Source organism: Falco rusticolus, chromosome 14, assembly GCF_015220075.1.
Source record: "Falco rusticolus isolate bFalRus1 chromosome 14, bFalRus1.pri, whole genome shotgun sequence".
NCBI lineage: Eukaryota > Metazoa > Chordata > Aves > Falconiformes > Falconidae > Falco > Falco rusticolus.
This window is the reverse complement of record NC_051200.1, coordinates 21,907,150-21,932,277: the sequence shown is the minus strand read 5'-3', so window position 1 is coordinate 21,932,277 and position 25,128 is coordinate 21,907,150. Positions and strand designations below refer to the sequence as shown.

Below are 25,128 nucleotides of genomic sequence, written 5' to 3'. Positions count from 1 at the left end.
CGTGCGTAAGGCAGCACAGCGGGGCCCTGCCGCCGGGCTCCCCGCGATCAGGGCACGGGGGCACGTGCTGCCCCGGCCCCTCCGCAGCATTCCCACCCGGGGTGGCCGCAGGGGTGCGGAGCCACCAAGCCAGCCCTCGGACTTTCCATCTTCATTAAATTCACCTCCAGCAACTTGGGAACGTTGCTGGTAAACAAAGTCAGGCAGATATAAAAAAATATGGAAAGTCTTGGGGAAAAAAAGGGGCACAAAGAATTAAATCTTACAGTCTAGCCATCTAGCCAAAATAAAATTCATCAAGATATCCTAAGCTTCCAAAAGAGTATCACAAATGCCCTACAGCGGCAATAAAGGGAAGTCAAAGAAGAGAGGTGGAGCATGGCAAAGAGAAAAGCAAAAGGTGACAGAGGAAATGAAAAGCAGGCAAAGTTTGGGCTGAAGTGAGACAACAGCACATCACTACTGCAAAATAAGCTTCATCACTCGTGCCCTGGTCCGGGAAGAAACGGGAGCGCTACAGAGCCAGCAGGTTTGTAGCCAGGAGAAGTCTGAGAACAAAGATGCAGGCGAGCCTTGCAGCCCTGTCTCCGCAGAGGATGGGGTGCCCAGGGTGAAGCCCCTCGGGGCGCAAGCCCTGCTTTCCGAGATGTATCCAAACGCCCTCAAGAGCCCCGGCAACTGGAGCGAGGGGTGGTGCAGGACTGCACCTCTAGGGAGAGCTTCGGAGCACCAAGGCCTGACCACCAGCTCTACAGCAGCACAGCCCCCCGCCTGCCTGCACGCCTTTGGGAATCTGATACACAGCCAGACCAGCAAACCTTTTTCTTAGGCAGAATTCTGGAGTTTTTTGTTAAAAGTGCAAGGGGAGAGACTACAGTCCTGGCTCTGCAACGCAGCAGGCAGCACAGCCTGCGAGCAGCTCAGCAGCCTCATGAGATGCTGGCTGAACACGCACGGTTTGGATCAGGGAGGAGGTGGTACAAGGTTTAAATCATTCTACTGCTTCTGCTGCACCTGTTGGGCTGATAATAAGTTTTCTGCAACCATAAGTGGCTCCCAATAGGATCTGGGTTTTGAGAGAAAGCGTCCAAGTTACTACAAAACTACAGTTATTCCACAGAACAAGCCTATGAGAAATCAATTGCCTAACTCAGAGAAATAATCCAGATACAAAACCAAGTAAAAATAACATCTCTAAAAACAAGTTACTTCTGTCATGCTTATAAAAGGTTCTCATGCACAAAAAAAAAGCTTTTTTTTTTTTTTACAATAAACAATAGTTCTGTTGTTCTAGCACACCCTGCTGCCTAGTTCTTAATCTTGTAACACATTTGATTAATACTTACGCCACAGCAAAGTGATGCTTCACTGTTATCTTCACAGTACTTCATTACATAGAAAAGATACATTTAGGAACATATTTAATATTATTCTAATTGCTGCTAAAATACACAAACTTATAAAATGATTTCTCTGGAATCCACGTGTTTTATCTCTCCCCAACCCCTACACAAAATAAATAAGTGGATCTTCAGCCAGTCAGAAATATATGAAAAGCATTTCTTTTGCATTTCAAGGTTTTCAGGCTTTAGAACAGAAACCATAGTGTTTACATTAGCTCAACAGGACTGATCTAAAAGGGGTATGACTCTGACTATGAACGGATGCATACATGCTATTCCTGGTTACCATATGTAGAAGGACCGTTCAGTCAAACAAATAATACGTTTCTTATAAATATATATGCGTGTACATATATATACATACATATGAGAGATGATAGGACAGGTGTTTATATTTTAAAGCCCAATACAGAACTAGGAAAGCCTCTGCACTTCCCCCCCTCCCCCATCAAAACACAACTCAATCAAGTTCAGAAATGGATTACAGCCGATTCAAAACATTCCTTAAAAAATTAAAAGCGTGATTTTTGTACTGTACCATAAACTCGTATTAATGTTCTGAACAATTTAGGATATAATCTCCTCCATCATAAAACTAAACCTCTGCATTTTTTCAAGTCATTTTGCATCTAACTAGAATTTTTGGAAAGCGAGATAAAATAGCTAGTGCTTAATATAGAAAGTAAAAAAATTAAATTCCTTCTGCATCTGAGAATATACATGGGTCACTCTTTGCTGCCTGAGGTTTTCCAGAATTATTGACCAAGCTGTGCACAGAAGAACTTAAGGATATTGGATGAAGGTTTAAAAAACAAAAAAAAAACCTTGAACAACTCCACTAAAACTTCCTAGTCTCTTTTTTCATTTGTTCTCTGTAATCTAACTCACTCTCTTAACGAAGCCAGAACGATCAGATGCATTTAGACAATGGGAGAAAGCTGAAGTCCCATATACATTCCAGCAAGACCCTACAGAGTAAGAGGCCGCTCACCTCCAGCCCAGCCCACACCAACCACCTGTTCACCGAGGAGCAAGACTACAAATGTCATCACATACTGTACTATTACTACCAAAATGATTTCTGTTTTCAAGTTAGCGTTTTTCAGGATAACAAGAGTACAGTGCAACACAAATTCTTTTCTGGAAGCTTGAGATACAAGAGTCTGTCTGGAGGATGTGGACGGGAGCTTACCCGTGCTGCCAGCCACCACAGGTACCAGCGCTCCCTTCAGCTCCCTCATCGCCTTCACAGGCAAATGAAACCAAACGCAGCTTTGCACTGAGCAAGCGGCAGCAGAAACGCAAGGGAGACAGTCGGGCTATCTGCACGAACAAACCACCATCTGCTGAAAACTCTGGTAATTACTTAGATTTGTTTCCATTGTGTCAATAAATGAAGATATAGCGACTCTACAACTTCGTGAGCAATTCCATCCCTCTACGCTCCTTCTTGCCTCTTCTTCAACACGTACTGAATAACAGCATCTATTTTCTTTTAAGTTTCCAGTAGTTGTAAATAGAGGTAGCTGAGCTACTATTAAAAATCACGTTATGCTTTGAAGAGGAGGAACCTTTCAAATGTTGAAGTTACCCCTTAGCTGCACAATCTCTATTAATACTATAAAAATATGAGAGGACAAAAAGAAAATAGATGCAAGTAACTTTTGCATTTGGCACCTTTTGTCTAGATATTCATACTTCTCAAGTATTCTCTTTTTAATAAAGTTAATGCACACATAGGACACACCACATCAAAGGTTTGCTACATATTTACAAGGCACCAACCCTTTGTCACTTTTTACATGAATAAAGAACCGATAGAAAGCACATCAGGACCCCCCTAACTGTAGTATAGACATACTTCAGTTCAGCACAATTCATGAACATTTGGCCTGGGAAGATTAAAATAATCCAGATCCTTCTTACAATATAGAAACTGTAAACATTTTATAGCTGCCTTTAGGATTGGTGTATTGTGCAAAAGTTATAATTATTACTGTGTATAAGGATTTATGGCAGAAACCACATAAAAACTCTGTAAGAAGGTGCTATTTCTATAACATAAAAACAAAATGAGGGAGAGAAGTCATAATCGTGACTCAGTATGTCATGTTCTTATTGAGAAGCTGGAAGCCTCTTTAATGTGATGAACTTGTAGTGTGTGGGGAAGAATTTCTGTAATTTAAGGCCTAATGAATAAGGCTTGTTTTGACCAATGAAGTGTGGCGATCTGAAGTTTTAAAACAAACGCAAACTGACATAATGGAAAAGCACCACTGTGAAACGTGAGTGGAGTCCCCGCACAACTTGCTTGGTAGATTTTCTGGTAAAATCCCTGCAGTAGAAGGCCATTGAAGTTCTTTTAAAATTGTTCCAAAGTTTTTCATCTGTCAATAATTCCATCCCATGAGATGGCTGACCCTGGCTTTTTCTGTCATTTTCCGCACCCTGCCTGACCTGGAAGTACCAAGGTTCAAAGGATCCTCGGCATGCACAAAATTGTCATTATCAGAATCGTCATTGTACAAGACAGTTCTCCTGCCCTCGTTCCTTGTTTTGATTCGAGGTGGTCTACTGAATCGCCCTCCAAACACGCTTTCACCAAATTGTCCTCCAAACAGATTTTCAAATTCATCATCTGTAATTCGGGCACGTTTTGCTCTGGTGGCTCCTCGAGAGGCTCCTCGGCCACCTCGGCCTCTTCTTCCTCCCCTGCCGCCACCTCTTCCTCTGCCACAGCCTCTTCCGCCTCTGCCACCTCTTCCCCCTCTACTCCATCGCCCCCACCTCCCCCATCTACCTCTCCTCCCTGTCCCTCTGCCCTGCCAATTCCGTTTCCCACCGGTGATTTTTCTTTTGATTTTTCTTTTGGGTTTTTTGGATTGCACAACTTTGCTGTAGTCATGGTCTCCGTCAATGTAATCCTGATCTGTTCTAGATGTTGATTCAGAGTCTGAATCAGAGCCACTTCTGCTTTCAGAACTTGAACTGGATCCCGATTCCCCGCTTTCCGATGAAGATAAACAAGATTTTTCCTTTAATTCTCTCTTCTTCTCTTCTTCCTCCACTTCCTCCAGATGCTCGTCCTCTTCTGATGCACTTACTAGCTTCCTCTTGACCCCTGTCCGAGGTTCTCTGCCATCACCATTCGTAAGTGGACCGTCAGGAGAGTGATCTAAGTAAACACAAAATAACCCTATTGATTATCATCATCATACCTGATTCAAAGGGGGATTCGCCTCACCTGCCTTTAAGATGTGCTCTGGGGATGATCCAGCTCTGAGCTACTCACCACAGATAACCTTTATGTGCTGTGGAGACAAAGAGGTGCTCTAAGGGGAAAAACTATCAAAGTAAACCAGCTCATCTTATCTGTAAGCAAGGACTGCAAACTCTCTTGACCAAGTGTTCAGCGAAGATCCAGTCAGTAAAAAGAGCCCAGAGATACTAGGTTAGACACAAACATCTAACATTTAGTCAGATGAATCCTACCTAGGGTGCCAAGGCAGGAAAAAAACTCTAAGATCCATTTCAAAGCTATATATGTTACAAAAACACCCTGCAAGCAGTATTTATTCCCCCGCAAATGCAGGTACTCAAAAAGCTTTAGCCCAGGGGACACTTGTGGCAAGCACAATTTCAAGACAGTAGATTACCCAAGAAAGCTCACTAGGATGGCTGAACGCCTTAGCTTAAGAATATGTAAGTATCTTGCAGGCTTGGGAGTCAGAATACCACGTTTTCAGCATTACAAATCTGACAATGAAGATTAAATATCTGCTTTAACACCAGGTATGAAAAGCTCAGCTGCAACGTCCAGTACTGGTACAGCCCAGTAGTTCGGACTTAACAAAGCCTTCAGGATTTCAGCCGATGCTCACTCAATGCCTGCCTCAGCGGAAAGTCTGATTAACATGTCCCAGAGACAAAATACCACAGTTTCCAAAGTGTTTTACGTCTAATCACAACCACTGAGTCTTGATTATGATATAAACACTTAAAGTTTTTTAAAACTTTTTCCATCTTTTGTTTCAACTTGATTAATAAAAGGACAAGGTTTTGGAGCGGGGATCCTTTTGATTTGATTTGCTTTTTGTAACTCCTGAAGGAACTGTTACTCTGAATTAGTTTAACAGCAATCAAGTTTTTCCATCTGGAGAAATTTTAAAGAACCTCACTGAAGTGCATGTGGCATCATGTGCATGCCATGCTTCAGGCAGGAGACCAACAGAACTGTAAGGAATAAGGTAAATTCAGTTCTTTAGTATGGTTTGGGAATACAGTATAATGCTAGGCTCAGGGAAGAATATCATTAGCATCAGACAGAAGCAACACCTTTCATTTCTACTGAAACCAGTCATTCAGATAACAGAATACATGTTTTTTCTCACCTTGCTTCACTGGTGTAGATTTACTCCTAATTGGTCTACTTTTCCCTGGATCAATGGTATTTCCACTTCGGTTCTGTGCATTTGAGCCTGAGGAAGATGGCTGACCTTCCATCTCTTCACCAGTGGCTGAACCCAGAGGTTCTTCTGCTGTATCTGAAACTTTAGAGAGGACACCGCTAATGTGACAGAGTAATTTTTATCCTCCGTTTACAGGGTTGTAAGGGAAGGCATTCTGGGGAGGTTTTGGTTCATCTGAGTTAACAACCCAAGTCAGGAGGTTAAATCTCACCAAGCTGCCTCTGCCGTCATGAAGAGACAGATTCCTCCAGGGTGTAATTGCTGCATGAGAGAAGCCAGCATACAGGAATTCCAAGCTCTTGTCACTAGATTAATTCTTACCAAGGACAGACCCAGGTTCCCTATTCTCTGACCCTTAGCAATAACCTACCAATAGCTGGAGGGCCAGGTTCAGCTAATGCAATCTACAGACAACATATTTCCATGGCATTGCTACTTGCTCTTTCAACAGGCAAGTGTTGGATGTGCCTCATGAATATAAGCTTTAATCTGCACATACGAGTTGCTGCAAGAGAAAGGATGCATTTTAGCAAATTTCTTCTCACCATGAGATGAAACTGAGGAACTAGTCCTAGTCAAAGGCAGTGAGGTATTCTGGTTGGGTTTAGGTTGAATCTTCATTTGCTTCTGTTTCCCTTTTGGGCTAAAGACACAAAATATCCCAAAGAGATAAAACTGTTAGCACGAAAAGACTCAAAACACAAAACTAATTTCCCCTGCAAAGTGCCTTGTTCTCTGCAGCAAATGCATAATGCAAATGATGTCTTTTTCCCAGGGCTTGTACAGATGTAGTAAACAATAAAAATAGTTACAATATCATTCTGTTTGCTAAAGGCACGTAAGTTTGCAAGAACAAGATTCTAATCTCACCTTTAAAAAAAACACAACTGAGTTTACCTAGATAATGTAACATACAGAAGTCAGGAAAGTGTTATACAACGCCTTTTTCAACTGTTACTAAACAAAGGCAAAAAGAAACTTGGTCTTCCATTTCCTCCAGAGGGAATACTTCTAATTATATAGTTTTTACTTACAAGAATTATGCACATTCTTGTAATACATACAAATTGAACATGGAATTTGGATTTTATCACCCAAAAGAGCAACTGCATTAGGAAATGTGCAACACTGTTGCTTACTCATGAAGGCATGTCTACCACTGTCATCTCAAATGACACTGACAGCAAGTCTCACTACCATTACATTACCTAGATGCTCTGCTAGTTGAGGGTGAACTGCTACTGCTTCTTAGCCGTTTTCGGTACCGTGGCCTTCTCCTCTTCTGACACTGCATTGCTGACTTATACTCAGAGATGATATTTTTCATATGATTTTCAAATAAGGCAGATAGTCGAAGTGTCATGCTGTAAATCTGAGGTGAGAAAGCACAGTCATACTTATTAGAAGGTGAGTAACTAGAAGATCAATCAGAAAAAAAACATAAAAATCACAGACGCCCAGATTTTGTAGCACAAAAGAAAAATTCATGGGGACATTCAACTACAAGGTTCTTTACAGATAATTTCCTTCCACGGCATGTGCGTATTCTCACAAAAAGTATTTTCATAAAAGAATTTAAATACCCACAGTACAAGATATTTACAGAGATAAAGGAAGATTATTATCTAGATTACTGAAATATAGCCTCCTTTTTTTAATTTCCACAAAGAATGGAAGCACACCACAAGATAACCTGAAATACCAAGTGAAAAACAACCGAACTTTGCTGCTCCCTCACCTTTGCTTTTTGCTTTCATTCCCTAGTGATGAGTCCTTACACCACCTCTACAGAGGTGCACACAGAAGCCAACTAAAATGTCCTCACTCCTCATTTCCGTAAGCCAGATGTCAAAATCCTTAAACCATTTTCCTATCCTCTTTTTCTAGGCCTTGCCTCTGTGTAGCCTCATCCACAAACTCAGTCTCCGTGTTTCAGACTGTATTCACTTCCGTTCAAGATTTTACCTTGGATGTGTTTTGAGTTATGACAAACTAATAGTTCAAATTCAACATACAAAACCAAGCTCTTGGTTCCTTACTCACACCTATCCCCTTCTGAAAATTATGTAAACACTATCAAGAAGATGTTATCATCGTCTTATACTCGCTCTTTCCATTTTTGGCAATCTGAATACAAAATCTCTTTGATGTAGAGTTTTCTTTACATTCATATAACTTAATTTTTTTGCCCAGACCCTTGTATTTTAGCAATGTTTTTTTCCTTAGCTCTGGTATGTAGCAGCCTGCCCTTCTCGCCTCCATTCAGGATGCTGTTGCAAAGATAGCAAAATGGGCTAGAAAACCTCAGGTTGTTGGCACACATTTGGCAGTAGACAAACCTGCAGTGGCAGGAGGCCCAGCTGCGTGCCCCAGCCCTCCACCAAGGATCAAGGATCACCTCACTGAGGCACTAAACAGTATTTAAGCAAATGGATATTGATGGGCCACTCTATTAAAGTAATTTGGGAGTTGACTCACAAGCTGTTCAGTTATTAATACACAGGGAAGTTCCCAGGGAGCATGCAGCAGTAAATAACTCACCAAGATTACTCTGATGTCAAGCACACATAAAATACCATCAAATCACTTGCCTCGTTCAATCCTCTATTGATTTCCCTGCTATTCAAGTGAGCAAAAGTTACCGGTCTTTATCTTCAGCGCTTGCCTGCAGCCCCCCTTTCAGCCCTTATTCAACACCAAGAGTTCAATCTACCTTCAGCGATGGCAACTTTGTGCCTTCCCTCACTAACGCTTGGCTGGAGCTCCCCTCTCTCACAGCAATATCCTACTTCAAGCTTACTCTCATGGTCCTGCTTACATAAAACACAGTAGTTGTTATTCCACTGATGAGCTAAGACTTACTCCTCAAGCGACAAGTAAGGTCACACAACCTCCTGCTTCCTCCCATCCAGCACCATTTACACATGCACTGAGAGCTCTTTGGAGCACACTCTGCTCCTTTTCCTGCCTGACAGCACCTAGCATCATGCAGTCCTGTGTCACACCATGTTAGGTGCCACATGACAATTTTACAGTAATATTAAATTCTATGTATTATTGTGCTTTAAGTAACAGTATCTCAGGCTACTCCCAAATGGCATGCATTTCTTAATCACTTATAAGTGCTCCTGTTTCTACAGAAGAAATACTAGGCAGCTTTGTGACCAGCACTCTTATCTATGCTAAATGACATGTTTCAGTGACGTGATTTTGTCACAACTTAAGCACTTCATTGAATATGCAGCTTTTCGTTATAATAATAAGGTCACTACAGTTTAATGCCTGGAAACACGGTCAAAATTCTGTCTACTTGTATTTTATGAAGATGTAAACCACTCAAATTCTATTTTGCATCAACAGTGGTAAAAACTGCATCTGTGTCCTCATGCCAACTTGTGATTTTCTGAGCATAACCAATATATCATTAAAGCATTTGAAAATTTTAGTATCGTTTGGACATTTAGCAGTTTAGGAAAAGCCCACAGGCAACGTACTGCACAGGAACCCATACCAAACATAGCCATGTTTACATGATCAAGTCATACACTTAACAGTGATTTTACCTAGCTTTTACACAAATATCTATATTCTAACATTTTGAACTTCTCTTTCCCTCTTGCCATATCCTGTTTAGGGCTCCAATCCAATCCATTTTTTCTGCCTAAGTAGATTCCTATTCCTGCATGCAGGAAAAAGCAAGATTAGCACCTGCGAAACACAGGCAACATTGTGCTAACATCCTGCCAAGTATACTAAGTCAACTAGAAAAAAATTAAGTATCATAATGTTCTTATCTCCTCAGCTAGTAGAAATATTGCATAATAGTTACATTAATAGTAGATTTTTAAAAGAACCTTTTTTAAAAATATATATGTATATATGCATGCAGTCATCAAGCTGATAACCTGTTTCTGGAAACGAGGCTATTGAAAAAATGAAAGCAACTGGTGTTCAGTTTTCCACTACAAATATTTGAAGAAACAGTTGCAACAATAACCATACAGCCTCTCAGAAGCTTTAAGTTCAGAAAGTTCAGATGAAAATTAAATTCAGAAGTAATCTGCATGAGCAGAAAAAAGTAAATCTATAACCCCAGGTCCCAGAATTGACATATACTACGTATTTTTATTTCACAGTGCAGCGCTTTGCTCTTCAGATACAGTCCTTATTTCGCACACTGTATTCATGCAGGCCCAGGGTCTTTGTAAAGAAGTCATTAACAGTTATTACTTACTCGAGACTTTTTATTAGGAGTGTAAGCTTTAGAGTTGCAGAATATTAAACGAATATCTTTGTAGAATTCCAAGGGACTAGTGTAGTTTCCTGCTTCCAAGGTTTCTTTCACAGTGCTGAAGTCCATAGGAGTGTCTACAATATCTCGATAATCCTGTAAGAATACAAAGGAAAATAATAAAGGCTGTCAAATCCTACAGCAATAAAAACACCTAAGTGTTAATCCACAACAGTGGTGCTCAAGTAATTATTTATACTTGAGAGTTACTGCAGATAATTCTCTGAAAACACCAGTGCGCAGAACATGGTGTTCCAGCTCATAAAGGGAGAGGTTAGAAACATGCCCAGCATGGATGTTTTGCCAAAGGATGAACAATAGGCTTTTTTAATTTGAAATATGGAAGTTGCACTTACAGGATAGGAAAAGAGATCAACTGGCTGTCTAAAAGGCTCAGAGTCCTCTCTTTCATAAATCAGGTTTAACAACTGCTTGCACTGCTCTTTCCAAGCATTGGGACTTGCTTTCATGGGCTGTCTTTTTATTCGCCGTCTTACCTGAAGCAAAACAGATGTATTTCATAATTTTTTCATAGTATTCAAATTTTTCACTTTAAGTTCCTATTAATTTAGCAGTGTTCTCATTCAAAGCAGATTTCCACAATTAAAACCAGAATTTCTGTAAGATTAAAGCATAGCTGATGGCACAACAATATGTCGTACGCAAATTGCAGAAATATGTCTTTTCTGGTAATATATAAACATTCAGACCCATGAGAGGTACACAGTATTTCAGATCCAGCCTTGCTATTTTTATCAGCTTTCACCCAAATTTGACAGAAAACTGAATCTGTTCTGGGTATCTTTCAAATCAAATAATGGTAATAATTAAAATAAAGATTATTCAGCAATTCAGTAAATTTTCCTGCACAATAACTTCCTTAGTCTGCCAGCACATACATACATACGCATACAACTGCATTCACACCGCTAGTCCTACAGACTCTCGGCTGACAGATTCAAACCATTCCAGCCCGAAACGAGAGGTTCAGTCCCTGGTCTGTCTCCCTTCACCAGCCAGACCAAGCAGAAATGTCTCTACTCACTCGTCTTTTTCCAGAGGAAGTTCCTGGAGCGTCTGAATCTACATCTACTTCTGCCACCTAAAGGCAAAGGTAACGATTACACACGTGGGCTTGGAGGGACACTCAGCAATGGGAAACGGGTTAGAAACCGGACAGCCAACAACAAACACAATTTTAAACTACTCAAATGCAATGAATGGTTCAAGCAAAACAGAAACTAGTTTCAAACTATAACTTGCATAACTTAAAAAAACAAAGGTGGGTAAGCTGTTTCATCTCTTTTCCAAACTTGCTTCCATAAAAATTATATATAAACATGTGAGAAATATGAATGGCTTAGCTTCAGTCCGTAAGACTCAGCTAAGTCCCAGTACTGCAGAGCTGTATACCCCTGCCTAAATGTTCATGTTCTGAGCAGCTGTATTGAGTTTATAGAGGTTTCATATAGTGCCTTACATCAAGTGTACGTAATACTCTTTTCAGAACCTGGATTTAGAAATGACAACAGAACTCCTTTGTGCACAGCTTTCTACCAGTAATTAAAGATAAATAATTTTGAGAGGACATGAAAATTCCTACAAAGAATGTGAAAGCAATTTCTTTCTTATTTTAAAATATATTATAAACCAGATCAAGGAAAGCGATACAGTAGCAATTTTGGATACTTCTGACCACTGCTTAACATGGAACAGGTGAGATTCAGAACTGACACAAGAAGGTGGAGCTGGGAAAAGAGGGTCTGCTATGTGATTCATAGAAATCTCTCATTTTCTTCAAAATAGTCTTTTAATAGTCTGTGAAAATAGATGCTGTTATAACTTCAGTTTTATGAAAGTAAATACGTTATTACATTGTAGTATAGATTTTAAGTTTCAATGCAATTTTAAGGCTTCAATCTAAGACCAGCTTATGGCACCAGCCACAAGCAGACAGATGTTCAAGTAGCACTAGGCTTAACTTCACTATTTCAAAACTACTACAACAACCGAGTATACCCTGGGGAAGGGAGGAGGGAAGAAACCTCCTAACTAAATCTTACGCTAGCTCATGTATTAGAAAGCAACACTGAAAAAGTAAAACAATGTGACTTAGGTTATAACAGGTCACTTTGCAACAGAAACTACAGTACACTTCAAAATGTTTACAAACTGCATTAAAGGGGAGAAGGTGTAAGGACAGAGAAAAAGTTAAAGGAAGTCATATGTAACCCGGCTTCTACCTGTCGTTTCGCTCCACAGTAAACTGACGGGAAATGACACCGAATTACACAAGAAAACCAGCTCTGCTGCCTTGCTGACAATAGGAGAGCTGTTGTCCTTCTGGTTTGGCAGACTGAGTAACAGCTCCAGCTTCCCCTACTTACTAATACTTCCTCACATAACAAAACATCTATGTACTGAGAGAAGATTAAAGATAGGCAGTTTCAAGAATCATTTTTACTTAAGGGAGCTTATTGTTCCAGGTGAGCAGCACGAATGGCCTAAATAGGCTCATCTCAAAATCTCAGTGCAATTACCCATGAAATAAAAACGCAACAAAAATATTTGCTCAAATTTCTTCCAAGTGCTGAATTTAAAAAGGCAAGAAGTTCTGACAATCAGACTTAATGGTCTTACCTCCTCTTCTTCGTCAGTACTGCTTAGGTCTTCTGCTTTCACCTTGTTATATATTTCTAATATATCAATACAACTCTGATCCCTGCAGGACAGTAACAAAAGCCAAAATACATAATCAAATATCTCAGAAACTCAAGATGTCAGGTCTATAAAGTAAAAAAACATGCCTACCCAATGAAGCGGAGTAAGACATCTGTTACTATTTTGGCTGCTTTGACTATAGGACTATCTGGCTCGTTGAAAGTCCTGGCATTATGCTCAATGTATCGTACCTCCCACATCAGTGCAGAGATTCTCCTGAAAAAAAAAAAAAAAAAAAAAAAAAAAAAAAAAAAAAAAAAAGGAAAGGGATGGAGAGGAGAGGAAGATGTACATTATTTTCCTTGAGTTCAGTAGGATTCCTCAGTAAAAAAAGGAATCGGGTAATTCAGATCCAGGAGAAACAGGCTGCTAGAGACCAAGGTAAGTAATTTCTGCTCACATACTGCTGACTGCCCCAATGCACCAGACCGTAACAGCTGTGTGCAAAAAAGAGATGTCCCTCTTCAAATCAGCAATGAATGGAACGAAAAGTGGAAACAAGCCTACTGAAGAAGACTACTGACTGCTCCCCTTAGAGAAAGCCACCTACAGTGGTCCTCAGAGGGGAAAAAAAAAAAAGAAAAAGAAAAAAACCAAAAGAACAGGACATTATTTAACCCCAAGTTAACTGGAAAACCGAGATTTCTAGTTTACAGCACTATTTAGGTCACTTCTGGCAACTGCAATACAAGCAAAGCATCTGGTTCAAAGGCAGTAGAGATACAGATGAAGCAAATGTGCTTCCAGAGAGTAAAGGTCAGTACGTTAAACAAAAGAGACACTCCAGAACCAGATATACCAGCTTTTTCGCCTTAACAGTGTGGCCGAAGGAAATTATTATTCAGGAAGACTCAACTTGTCCAAGGCCAAACAGAATCTGACCTTATGCTGTTGGCTTATTAAAGCAATATATTGCTGAAGCAGCATTACACAGTGTTCAGCTAAACATATTGTCCTCGATTGGGCTACAGTAAATGCAGATTACAAAGAAATAAAAACCCAACTGACCGATAAAACCTGTTTTCAAGTCTCCTTCTGATTGTGGCGAGGTCTGTTGGATAAGCAACAACAGTGCAATACATGGGATAGGCACTAAGGTCCACCGGAACAGCAAAGGGATTAGAAATGTCTGAAAGGTAAAAGATCGAAATAATTTAGACACCTCAGAAAACACCAGAAGAGAAGTTATAAGATAACTAGATTCCTTATATGGTTTCTGGGCTTTCTTTCTAAGAATTCAGCAAAAGCAAAACAGATCTACAGCTGGATACATCATTACCCAAAGGGTAGGATTCTTTCTTTTGTACCATGTTAACTACCCTTGAAAAAACGTTTTTTGTTTAATGCATCCAAGATTTGCATGCCAGTAGCCAAGTGTATTGCTATAAAGCAACATGGCATATGCACTCAGAACAGCAGTAGTGCAACAAGCAACATAAACTAAGAATACAGACAAGGCCTGTGTTTAAATACAGGATATAATTTAAATCACGTCATGCTATTAAATGGCCACAAACTAGTTACAAGGTATTTGTTGGCGAGGATGTTTGGTGAGGATTTGTTGGTTGTTTTTTGAAGGCTTTAATTCAATGTTTTGCTCATTTGTATTTAGATATAACCCACTGAAAACCTCCATTAATTTGAAAAGAAGCAGGTCAAGCCCCAGAAAAAAGGGAGTATCACTGAAAAAGACACCATATGAAATTTAATATACTCTTTCCAATGATTTAGTTGAGCACATTTCAAATACTCCACACCAACTCCCGATGCTCCATCCTATCTACTCTTCACCACCACATTGATATTCTTAATCCTTCCACCTTTTCTCTCCAAACATACCAAGGGAAAGAAGTTGCTCAATCCCCCGGATTACTCGTTCACATTCTTCATCTCTGGAATGGGCCCCCCATTCTCCTTCCTGGGGTTTGTAGAGAAGAGCTGTCAGCTCATCTGGAGTCACAGGAACTCCAGCACCAACCTCCTCCGGATAAGCAGCTAGATATCAAGAATTCAACAACAGTAAGTACTAGCAGTGGCAAAAAACTATTTACATTGTACGCATACATGAATTCAACACACACTTACTTCCTTCTGGAATTGGTTCCATGTCCCATGGACTCATCCTCTCTCTTTCATTATTGTCCCAGCTATTAAAAAAAACACACATTCCAATGCCTAAGTTAGAGCTGAATATAAGAATACACCTTTTCTCTACCAGACTTAAATCAAAAAGGTCATGCCTATTAAAAACAAGATATGTCACTAGCTACAATCCACCTCCTTATTTTTCTCTTGTATGTCCTATATACTCACAGCACTGCTGTTTACACCAAAAGTGCTCTTTTATGAACAGGTTAATAATTAAATAAACAAAACCAAAGGGGCTGGTTATGTGTTTAAATGGAAAAAAGGATCCTAGTTCTTGAGGTACACATTTAAGTTGCATGCAAACATCTAGGAGACCTAGAGCATGTAAACATGTGTGATACATCAGCTATGTAAATACTTACTGAACACAGTAGCACTGGAAGGAACTATCGGGGTATTCTGCCTGGAAAGGTTGCTGACTCTCCACAGTTCCAAACCACCAAGCATCATCTATTATACTGCGAAATCTATCCCCTATAAGAAAAAAAGATGGCATTCAGCAGAACACCACCACAAATAATTGTTAAATACTTTCTTTTAGAGAATCAACTTCATCTTTCATAAACGCACTACTTGAATTCTTGCATTTTGCGCTATAGGAATCAAGTCTTTCCCCTAAAGGGAGGGCTTGCACATCTCTAGTGATTAGTCACAGCTGCCTCAAATCACAATATAACAGTAGATTCTTCTGCTATCACAGGCCTTGTAAGAGTTTATCTCATTTCTCTCTTTTTTCTGCTACAGGAATTGCAGCAAACATCAAATAAAAGTTTTCAATGATCGCTATAATATCACGTGTGGTAGTCCTTTACATCACGTAATAAAGACGCTATATCCTATTAAACAGCTCCAGGTATGTTGTGAAACATATGGAAGTGGAAAAAAAAAAGCAGTCACCTATTTGCCAGTTCCTTTCTTTGGCTTCATTATAAAACTGATGCAGCACGAGGAAGTCAATAACATCTGGCATATCATGGTACCTTCGTGAAACAGACAAAAAAATTGCTCCTATTACCCATAAATAGGTACAATACAGACAGGCTCCAAACACAAAATTTCATGCATTTTGTTTTCAAGTTTGGTGTAATAACTAATTAATACCATAATTATGCCTTGCAAGAGAAAAAAGAAAGGGCAGGGTCGGGGGAAGCTTTGAAACTCTTAAGAAAATCTCTTGAAGAATATCCTCAGCATTTCAGTTACTTACTTTATGGAAAATGATTCTCCTGTCATTTTGCCTGTGATTGGATCTAGAAATGCAAGCTTCAAGCAGCAGAGCGTAGGAGGCCCAACTTCATATTTAATTCCTACAGTCTTCACAAATTCTTGTTCCTATTTATCAGTAAGCATGGAACAGTATTATTTTAACTCACTACCAACAAAATCATCCATGTTAAAGGACCATATTCTTAAAAACCAATTTCCACTCCATAACCCAGGTAATTTCACCCATAAAATTTTTCTTTCCCAAATACGGAAAATCAGTCACAGACACCTTAAAAAGAAAATCGAAAGAGATATAAGGTCCTCATTCCCTTGGTAGATTTGTGAGCAGGATGCCCACAAATTATTTAACTTTTGTAATAAGTTTCAAAGGAACATACCCACTCTGGTTTTAATCACACTGATGGCACTAAAGGCTGTACTTGACCAAACCCAGGGCCTCTCACAATTGCACAGCAACATACGTGGGAAATAAAAGGAAATTCTTCCTCTTAAAGGGGAAATTCAACAATAGCCTTTATGTTCACATCCTGCCAAACACCAGCTGCTAGTAAGTTCTCTATCCTAAGTGAAATGCTATTTCCGTATAAACTGATGACGCCTTTGAAGATTACAGCTGGAATCACTGAATACCTAGGACTAGTAACTGACTATTGTCCAGTAAAGCAATTATTTTCATTAATAGAACCACTGGCATAGACATCTACAAATATTAGCACAGATATGTGCTCTTCTCTTGGTATGAAATCTGAGTAAAGCAGGAAAAAAAATACAGTAACACTGTGGAGACTCCATGGTTCAAAGCAAAAGGATAAGTAAAATCAACAAAATATGTAAACCTAGCATGTACCCACACAATTCATAATACTCTTATTTTGTAAAAACATGTTTGAAGTTATTGTCTTGCCCTTCCAAGAGTTTAAGAACATACACAATTATATGCATAGCTAGATCCACAGTTTAACAGAGTATGTGCATACATTTAGGTCTTCACACCATGATGTCTTACTTCTTAGCACAGCTTTAAAAACAATAAACAGAACCTAGACATTCCAGTCATTGTAGAGTGTTGGCAGAACCATAAACAACTGTTGAGTGGTGGGTTCTGAACTAATGAGTGGTGAGAAAAAAACCCAACAGTGTCATAAAATAATTTGGATTGAAAGTGACCTCTGAGAATCATCAAGTCCAAAATCCTGCTTACGGCAGGGCTGGTGTCTAATTTCGATCAAGCAACTCGGATCTTGCCCTATTGAGCTCTGAGAAGTCTTCATGGGTAGAGATTCCACACCCTCTCTGGGCAACCTGTTCCACTTCTTAACTACTGTGATGTTTTTTTATTTATTTAATATTCTACATGGTTTTTAATCTATCAGACAAGAATACCACACATTCTTTAATATCCTTCTGACTTCCTATTATCAGGACTGAACAGATGTAAAGCTTTGTGTTAATGGAAACAGTAATTTTAAAATTTACAATTTTAATTTTTATATTAACATTTTAAATTAATGCTTTCTTCACATTTTTCATAGTGGTTTTTAATGTCAGTTTAACATTACAGAGACATTCAGCTCTTTGAAGTATTTAACTTACCCTGAGTTCCATTTTGTTCCATGGTTGTTTTTGCATGTTAATACTATAAATTTTTGCTTTCCTTACTGCCCGCACATAAGCTTCATGGCCTTGCCTAAAGTATATGATCTTAAAAAAAAAATAAATAAAATATTATTTTACTGGTCGTTCTCTTCCGGTTTATTCTAAAATTTCTATGAACACGTCAGGGATCATCCCTTTCAGAAGATACAGCACACTTCTTTTTTCATTATAAGGCACTCCTCTTAAGAAGCCCCCGGAGTGGCACCTGCTATATGCTGTCAAACTCGGAATCGTTACGAAGTGTGCAGGTTTGTCTGAAGATACACAACTGATTCTTCCTGCTACTAAGTTACATGTGCACAAAGAGATACACAGGACAGCTATCTGTAAACAACTGATTGCCTGAGAATAAAAAGAAGTTATCAAAACTCAGCCTATCTCGAGCACAATCCACTGAAAATATTGCTAGATATAACAGTCCTGACCAAAACAAGCTCATCAGCCTAGGTAGAGATTTCATAATTGCTACATTCATTACCTCATCGCCCATTTGTGGGACAAAAGGTGAGCGGCGGGGTATAGTATCCAAGATCCACTGGGGAGCAAGCCATTCTTCACTGGGTTCACCTTCCATTGAAAGCAGTCCACTTGGTTTCTTAAATATATTACATTTAGAACGTAAGTTGTAATTACTATAGCAGAACATATGAAAAACTGATCACACAGCCATTATTGGAGTTAACTAGATGTAAGGCAAAGCAAATGCTGGAATGTCAACCTTCCCAAAACCTCAACTAAATAGTAAGGAATAAGACATGTTCGTTTTAAGTGTAATAGAAGATTAAAATGTTCATAAATAAAGAGATTCTATTTCTTTAGAAATATTCTAAATGTCTTCTTTAAAAAATACGAGGAAAAAGAAATCTGACGATGCAGCTACAATATAGATGCATTATGATTTTACAACAAAATCACCTTGGAGTAAATCTAACTGCAGTGAAGAGCATAAATCTGGGAGAAAACATGCCACTTGTAATGGAGGACCACCTGCATGAAACATGGCAGTACATCTACATCACAAAGCAACAAAACAAAAAAATTACGCTGGCACTACTGGTATTACAATTACTGTGATATCTATAGGTTCTTTCTTACCATATACTTGTTTGTGAGAAGTTTCACTTTTGAAACAACTCCTCAAAAACAAACACCTTACATTCATAAAGTAAAAAAGACATTAAAAAAATAAAAAACGCTGACCTTTTTTCTAGGCTGCTTGAGTTTCCTTCGTTTTGGCTCCAGTCCTTTTGTTCCCTTCATATTTTCATCTTCAGAACTACTACAGATTTTCCGAGCCGCCTGCCTGGTTTGTCTCTTTGGAGGCTGGAGATTAATTCCAGCATCTGCTGTCCAGTCAGAATATTCACTTGATGAATCACTGTAGATAATAAAAAGTTGTAAGAAAGAAAACAGCACTTCGGTTTTCACATAATGGAGTGAAAGGTCCAACATTCAACCTGCTCTTCCGGTTAGGTTTTAGGATTGTCAGGATTAGCACAAAATTTTATTCTCATATGAATTTAAAGAAAACCTAAATGTCCTCTAATCTGTGTATTTCAGAAATTATATATTTTTTAAACTCATTGGTAAAACTACAGTTATGGCTGATAATTAGTATAAAAATAAGTATCTCACTGATTCACAGACTGCCTTCGTAAGAACTGACTGCACAAAATGCAGGAAAAACTTAGAAAGCCAGAGTACTCTTCTAAAAATACAGCTCTGACTTCTTTAATATCCAAATAACACACATAGTGTATTTATATCAGCTCATGGCTCTTCCAGCCTTAAAAGCGTAACATTAAGAATAAGAAAAGAGACTGTAGAAATTGCACACAAATACATACTGACAAACAGAAAAATTAGGAAATGCTGAAGTATGGCCAGAAGATACGTGTGCACTTCTACCAGTATTCCTATTGCATACGGCAAACTGGCATTGATTTTTTCAAGCAGTTCTTAATTAAAGGCAAGATTTTCTTACAAATGGTCTTTCAAAACTGTTCTTGACTTTGAAATAAAAAAAAACCCCCCCCACACACACAAAAAAAATGCTTCATGAAGAACTGGAAATGTCAGTCTTCAAAACTAAGAAATTGTCACACTGGTTTTCTGTTAAATGCTGTTATAAAAACTTCCACAATTACTGAGTTATTCAAATATGTAAAAGTATTTGTCTTCACAGACACCACAAATTTTCTTGGTTAACATTTTAAACTACCTAAGTGTACTAAACACTTTGCTTCAATCTGTCACAAGGTGTACTGACTTGTAGTCATACTATCACATTGTCAATGGTCTTACTTAAATTATATAATAAACTAATGTCAACAATTAAAACCAGTAAAGCTACCTGGAACTGCTTTCACTTTGCCAGGCTGCCACAGGGTCATCCATAGATGCATCGCTTGTGCCAACAGTCTCATCTTCCTGTATTAAAAACAAAAGCTTTCATTTTGGGTCAAGTTTAACCTGTATCATTTTTGCTTGCAAGCAAGTTATTTGAGCTGTCTCACCTGAGGAAAGCTTTGCATTTAAGGACTGGTTTAGCTTTAAATAAGTCCAAAATATCTTTCTGTATCTTAATTAATATTATACTATATCCTTATATAATTCCTACAGAAAGAGATGTGAATTTTAATGGTATTAGAACCATGGAATGAGTAGTCATTTAAGCATTTGATTAATAAATTCTAGTTTCAAGTGACCAGCTTCATAGCTGTTCTGTATGTTCAATGCATTTACAAAGTGACAACGTTCAGTCTCTTTTCACTTTGCATGCTTCCTTAATGAGAACAAGTTATATGTAATTGGTATAGTTTATATTTTTCGATATTATATTTCCTTCCCTTGCCAGTATCAATGATTAATATCAATACTCATTCTCTTCCAACAGCAGTCTACAAATGTAGATGAAACTGAAGTACCGAATATGACCTAGAATACGAGTGCTGTATGAAATCCCAAAATAGCCAGTGGTTTAACACAACCTAGTTAAATTTACCTGAAAGTGTTTCAGTTTTCCACAAATAGCTAACCTATTCTAAGCTAGTTTTGAATACTGTACTGGCATTCAGGTAACTGATCCTTCACTCTCCAAGATCAACATACTACAGTAACACCACAGATCTAAAAGACTCAATGATCCGAGTGTTTCTTCCTATGCAGAGAAACTTGGAGCCTTAACGGTAACAGTGCTCTCAGCACATCTGTTGTCAAACCATGCTATTTGTGAGCAGGGGACCTATTGAAAATTGCTGCTTGATGTTTCAGACCTCTGAGGAGCTGTCTGTTTCTTCCCGTGCACACGCATTTTGACTTGCTCCTTGCTGATTGTGTTCTATGGTCGAGCGTGTCTGGTAGGCATGCTGGCGTTTGCGCTGGTTTCTTCTCAAAGACCTTCCACTTCCTGGCTGGTAATCATTCTTTTATCACGGCACAGGAGGGACAAAAAGAAACAGATTAGAAATTTAATAATTGATGACACAGTTAAAGTGAGTGCCTCATTGAAGTGACTACATGTTGTACCCCACTTACAAATGACAAGTAGGAAATCTAGAATTAGAATTGAAAAGATCTTTTACACACTTGCGGTTCATTTCAGTGCACATGCAGGTGTGGGTTTTCGGTTCAATATCAATTCTACTTTTTAAAGGAGCAGTCTTTAGAAAGGAAGTTATGGAGAAATAGAATTTTTTCTAAAAAATACCTGCAGTGTCTGGATAACATAAAAGCTAGTCACTTAAATCAGCGTGGCACCTCTAATATTTCTCCTAGTTTCCAAAAGTCAAACTGAACACCCAACTGTGGCTCTGCTCTTTTCCTTTCCCAGCATCTTCTCACTACTGAAGCCTGAAGGATAGAGATTTACCACAGCTACTTGCATATTAAAGACAGACAAATTACAGCTACAGAAGGAAGACAGAGAGCCAGAGAAACAATTAGTACTATTGATCTGCTAAATCACTTAATAAAGTCAGTTTGGGGTTTTTTTCTTTTTCTTTTTTTTGCTCAGTGCTCAGAACTGCTTCACACCTTGGCTCTCTCTTCTGCTGAATTAACTCACCCGCTGTAAGGTATGGGATGGTTTTCTCTTCTTTTCAACAGTGTATAAATTAATTTCAATTTCGCCTTTGGCAGCTCGACATTCTTCCTGGACCCTAATTACATATAGGAAACATCCATTATATTCAATAAATCATTCTATAACTTGACAGTCTCATTAATATACACATTAAAATACTTCTGGTTCCTTTGCTATAAGAAACAAGTCTTTCTAGCAGCATCCACACACAGTTCACTCCTGGAATCATAAGTTAAGGAAGAAAACTTGTTATTTTAGCATGCATAATTATTTTCAAGTAAATGGAAATGTATTAAAATTATTTTCAGGTTTTTTAAAAAAAATAAAGATTCAGGAAAAACTGGTATTTGAATTAGTAAAGAAAGATTCAATTGTGAAGAGAAGGAATTAGTATCCACAACCGTCCAGCAGAGGCTACCACTCTAACCCTAACATCCACCTTTCAAAACTAACAAATGAACCAACCAACCCCCAAAAGCCAACACATTTCTAAAAAATCATTTTTTAAAAATCAAAACAGGTGTATGGAAGAATCATTAAACATTATACAATTTAATCTTTTGTTCCTGTCCCAGTTATGTCTTACTTGCTGATGCCTGGGGGAAGCTCATTCACCACCACTCTCCTGCTCCATGCCATGAGATCTCTCTCCGTTGCCATTTGGCTTCGGGGAGCATTGTGATGCATTTGCCGGACCCCTTCAATCTGACCACTTCTCCGCAGACCAACATTTGGTGGAGATGTAACATCCAAACCTGGACTTCGAAGAGCTAAGGAAGAAAAGGATTATTTTTTTTCACTTCTATAAACCATCAATAAAATCTAGAATTTAAAGTTGAGTAACTGTGCAGAGATATTGTTTTTTTGGCAATAAAACCCACTTTTCTATGTTAAATGGCTTTGCCTTTTGCTCCAGATAAACATTTCTGTGCATCGGCCTTGGACTACTGCAGATGTGTATGCTACTGTAACGTCACTGTGGCTGACGTATCTGAGGCAAGCAAAGAATATGACCTACGAGAAAAGTTTTAAAGGCAGTTGAGTGACCTTCAAATCAAAGTCTTGTCAACTGTTTAAAGGCTCTGAAATGAATCTTAAATTCTATAGTACAAGAAAAGATGAGGTTGACATGTAAAATAATAGACTGCTGCAAGGTTTAAGGTTTCTGATATATCTCGATGCGTTCTGTATTTGTAATGCTTATCTACTGTGCCACCAGCACCGCTCCTGCTCTAGCCTATTCATCAGGTGGCACAACACAGTGCTACATACTCAGGAGAGAGTAAGACAAAAAAAAGCTGATAATATCGGAATCACTGCCATCATTTATCTTATCATGTGGGAATGCATCAACACAATTTGTACATGCTTAAATATGGTTAACCACATGAATAATATTGCATTCATAGTTTTGCAAACCTATTAAAAAGCATTTGGCTATTTTAATGTCAGGTACTTTATACAGACTCTAATTAACTCACACAAATGGGCAGTTCATGTAGCAAAGTTACTGGCCAATGCAAGTTCTATAAGGTAACTAATTTCTATGCCACTCATATCTGGAAATTCCCTTTCACACAACTACAGGGACATAGAAATAAAATTGAGAACTGGGATTGCACAACACTTCAACCTATCATAAGAAGGAGAAAAGACTTCTTGTGAGTTGAAGCTGGCTTCTAAGACACCTTCTTGACAATATAAATTTAGATCAAAGCAAAACTGTATTTTCAGCATTTTTCACTAATATTTTTCCTATTCCTTCTTGAATTTAAAGAAAAGTAACTCCAAATCTAGCAATCCTAATGAACTTTGCCAGGAAATGTTTCAAACGTATAATCAGTCATTTAACCTAGAACTAATTTATTAGCTGATGTAAATTTTTTAAAAGCTCAGGATGACTTGCAGCACAAGTCTACAGCATCTGCTCTTCTACATCAACTGCACTCAGTCAGCTGTTCACATCTGATTGAGTTTGTTTTAAATTTTTAATCAGTTTGTGTATTAAAAATAAAATCACAGTAGCAGAACACTTGCCAGGAGAATAATCTCAAGCTTTCTAAGGAAACACTAAGACAGAGTAGACATGTTTATTTTATAAACACTGATGCTCAGCCTTAGCATTTATGCTGCAACAGGAAGCCATTAGCCTGTCACAACATTGTATTCCATTGACATTCTCTAATTATATGCTGACATGATGCAGTTACAAAGTATCATCTCTGCAGTGACTGACATCAAGACAATACAGCGAACTTTATTTTTTAGAAAAGGCTTATAACAGGAACAATGATGTGTAACAGTTCTAGGTAATCAGATACAGCCCAGTTATAGCATTGCCTGCCCTCAGCAGCACCTTAAACCTTTAATTTCTCTGCTAGCATCAGCAGAACATCCAGCTGCACCACAAAGGTTAACAATGTGTATAACAAGAAATAAAAGCATCCTCAAAGACCCAGTCTCAGAGTTTACATTAACACCGTTTGATTAGTACCTTACTGAAAGAAATGTCAGAGGCAATGAAGGGACACTTACCTCCGTTAACAGAGTGGGATCTATTGAGTGGAGGGTTTGGAAGAGTTTCTCCTTCATTAATTAGTCTCAGATCTTGTTCCCGCTGTAGCTCTCTGATCATTCCATCAAGGATACTCTCATCCTGGTCATTAGTTTGCTGCCCAATGACTTGTTCAACTACTTCACCATCACCTTGACAAGAACAAAGCCACAGCTGCTTATAAAATGATTAATTTCTGTTTTACTAAACACACAGAAACAATCAAATTTAGAATTGTGCACAACTGTTTATCCACTCTGCAAAACATCTGATCACCAGGCTGGCCTTCTGCTCTCATGCTATAAATGGAGGCAAAGTTTAAAAAAGAAGTTACAATAAAAACCTAAAATTACAAACCACACGTGAAATATAAACACAAGCCCTTAGAAACAGCAGAAAGAAATTAAGCTTCAATAGGTAATAATGGAAGACCTCTTCTGGAAACTAGCATTTTGCAAATGTTTCTATCTACAAGAAAAACCCAACCTGTTTTAAAAAACAAAAGCTGTTTTTTCAATGTCTTTCTTGCCTTCCTGCTTTCTTAATCACACACACAGTTACACCGAGGTTAACAG

General features: G+C 38.6%; 1 protein-coding gene across 1 annotated transcript in view; it reads right to left on the bottom strand.

The window, feature by feature from the left end:
• Nucleotides 1–1,219: 1,219 nt before the first annotated feature.
• The window catches only part of BRWD3 (bromodomain and WD repeat domain containing 3), a 59,172-nt gene continuing 35,263 nt past the window's right edge, over nt 1,220–25,128 (bottom strand). The window contains exons 18-40 of the mRNA XM_037407696.1: nt 24,535–24,705; nt 22,586–22,769; nt 21,982–22,075; nt 21,191–21,340; nt 20,269–20,345; nt 19,116–19,293; nt 18,394–18,510; nt 17,853–17,960; nt 16,240–16,364; nt 15,930–16,012; nt 15,395–15,506; nt 14,970–15,031; nt 14,724–14,879; nt 13,893–14,013; nt 12,975–13,100; nt 12,804–12,885; nt 11,209–11,265; nt 10,520–10,660; nt 10,107–10,259; nt 7,081–7,244; nt 6,418–6,515; nt 5,795–5,953; nt 1,220–4,578 (exon numbers count right to left, since the gene is read on the bottom strand). Coding sequence (XP_037263593.1) covers nt 3,794–4,578; nt 5,795–5,953; nt 6,418–6,515; nt 7,081–7,244; nt 10,107–10,259; nt 10,520–10,660; nt 11,209–11,265; nt 12,804–12,885; nt 12,975–13,100; nt 13,893–14,013; nt 14,724–14,879; nt 14,970–15,031; nt 15,395–15,506; nt 15,930–16,012; nt 16,240–16,364; nt 17,853–17,960; nt 18,394–18,510; nt 19,116–19,293; nt 20,269–20,345; nt 21,191–21,340; nt 21,982–22,075; nt 22,586–22,769; nt 24,535–24,705 — 3,503 coding nt within the window. The 3' untranslated portion in view covers nt 1,220–3,793. The remainder of the gene's footprint in view (nt 4,579–5,794; nt 5,954–6,417; nt 6,516–7,080; nt 7,245–10,106; nt 10,260–10,519; nt 10,661–11,208; nt 11,266–12,803; nt 12,886–12,974; nt 13,101–13,892; nt 14,014–14,723; nt 14,880–14,969; nt 15,032–15,394; nt 15,507–15,929; nt 16,013–16,239; nt 16,365–17,852; nt 17,961–18,393; nt 18,511–19,115; nt 19,294–20,268; nt 20,346–21,190; nt 21,341–21,981; nt 22,076–22,585; nt 22,770–24,534; nt 24,706–25,128) is intronic.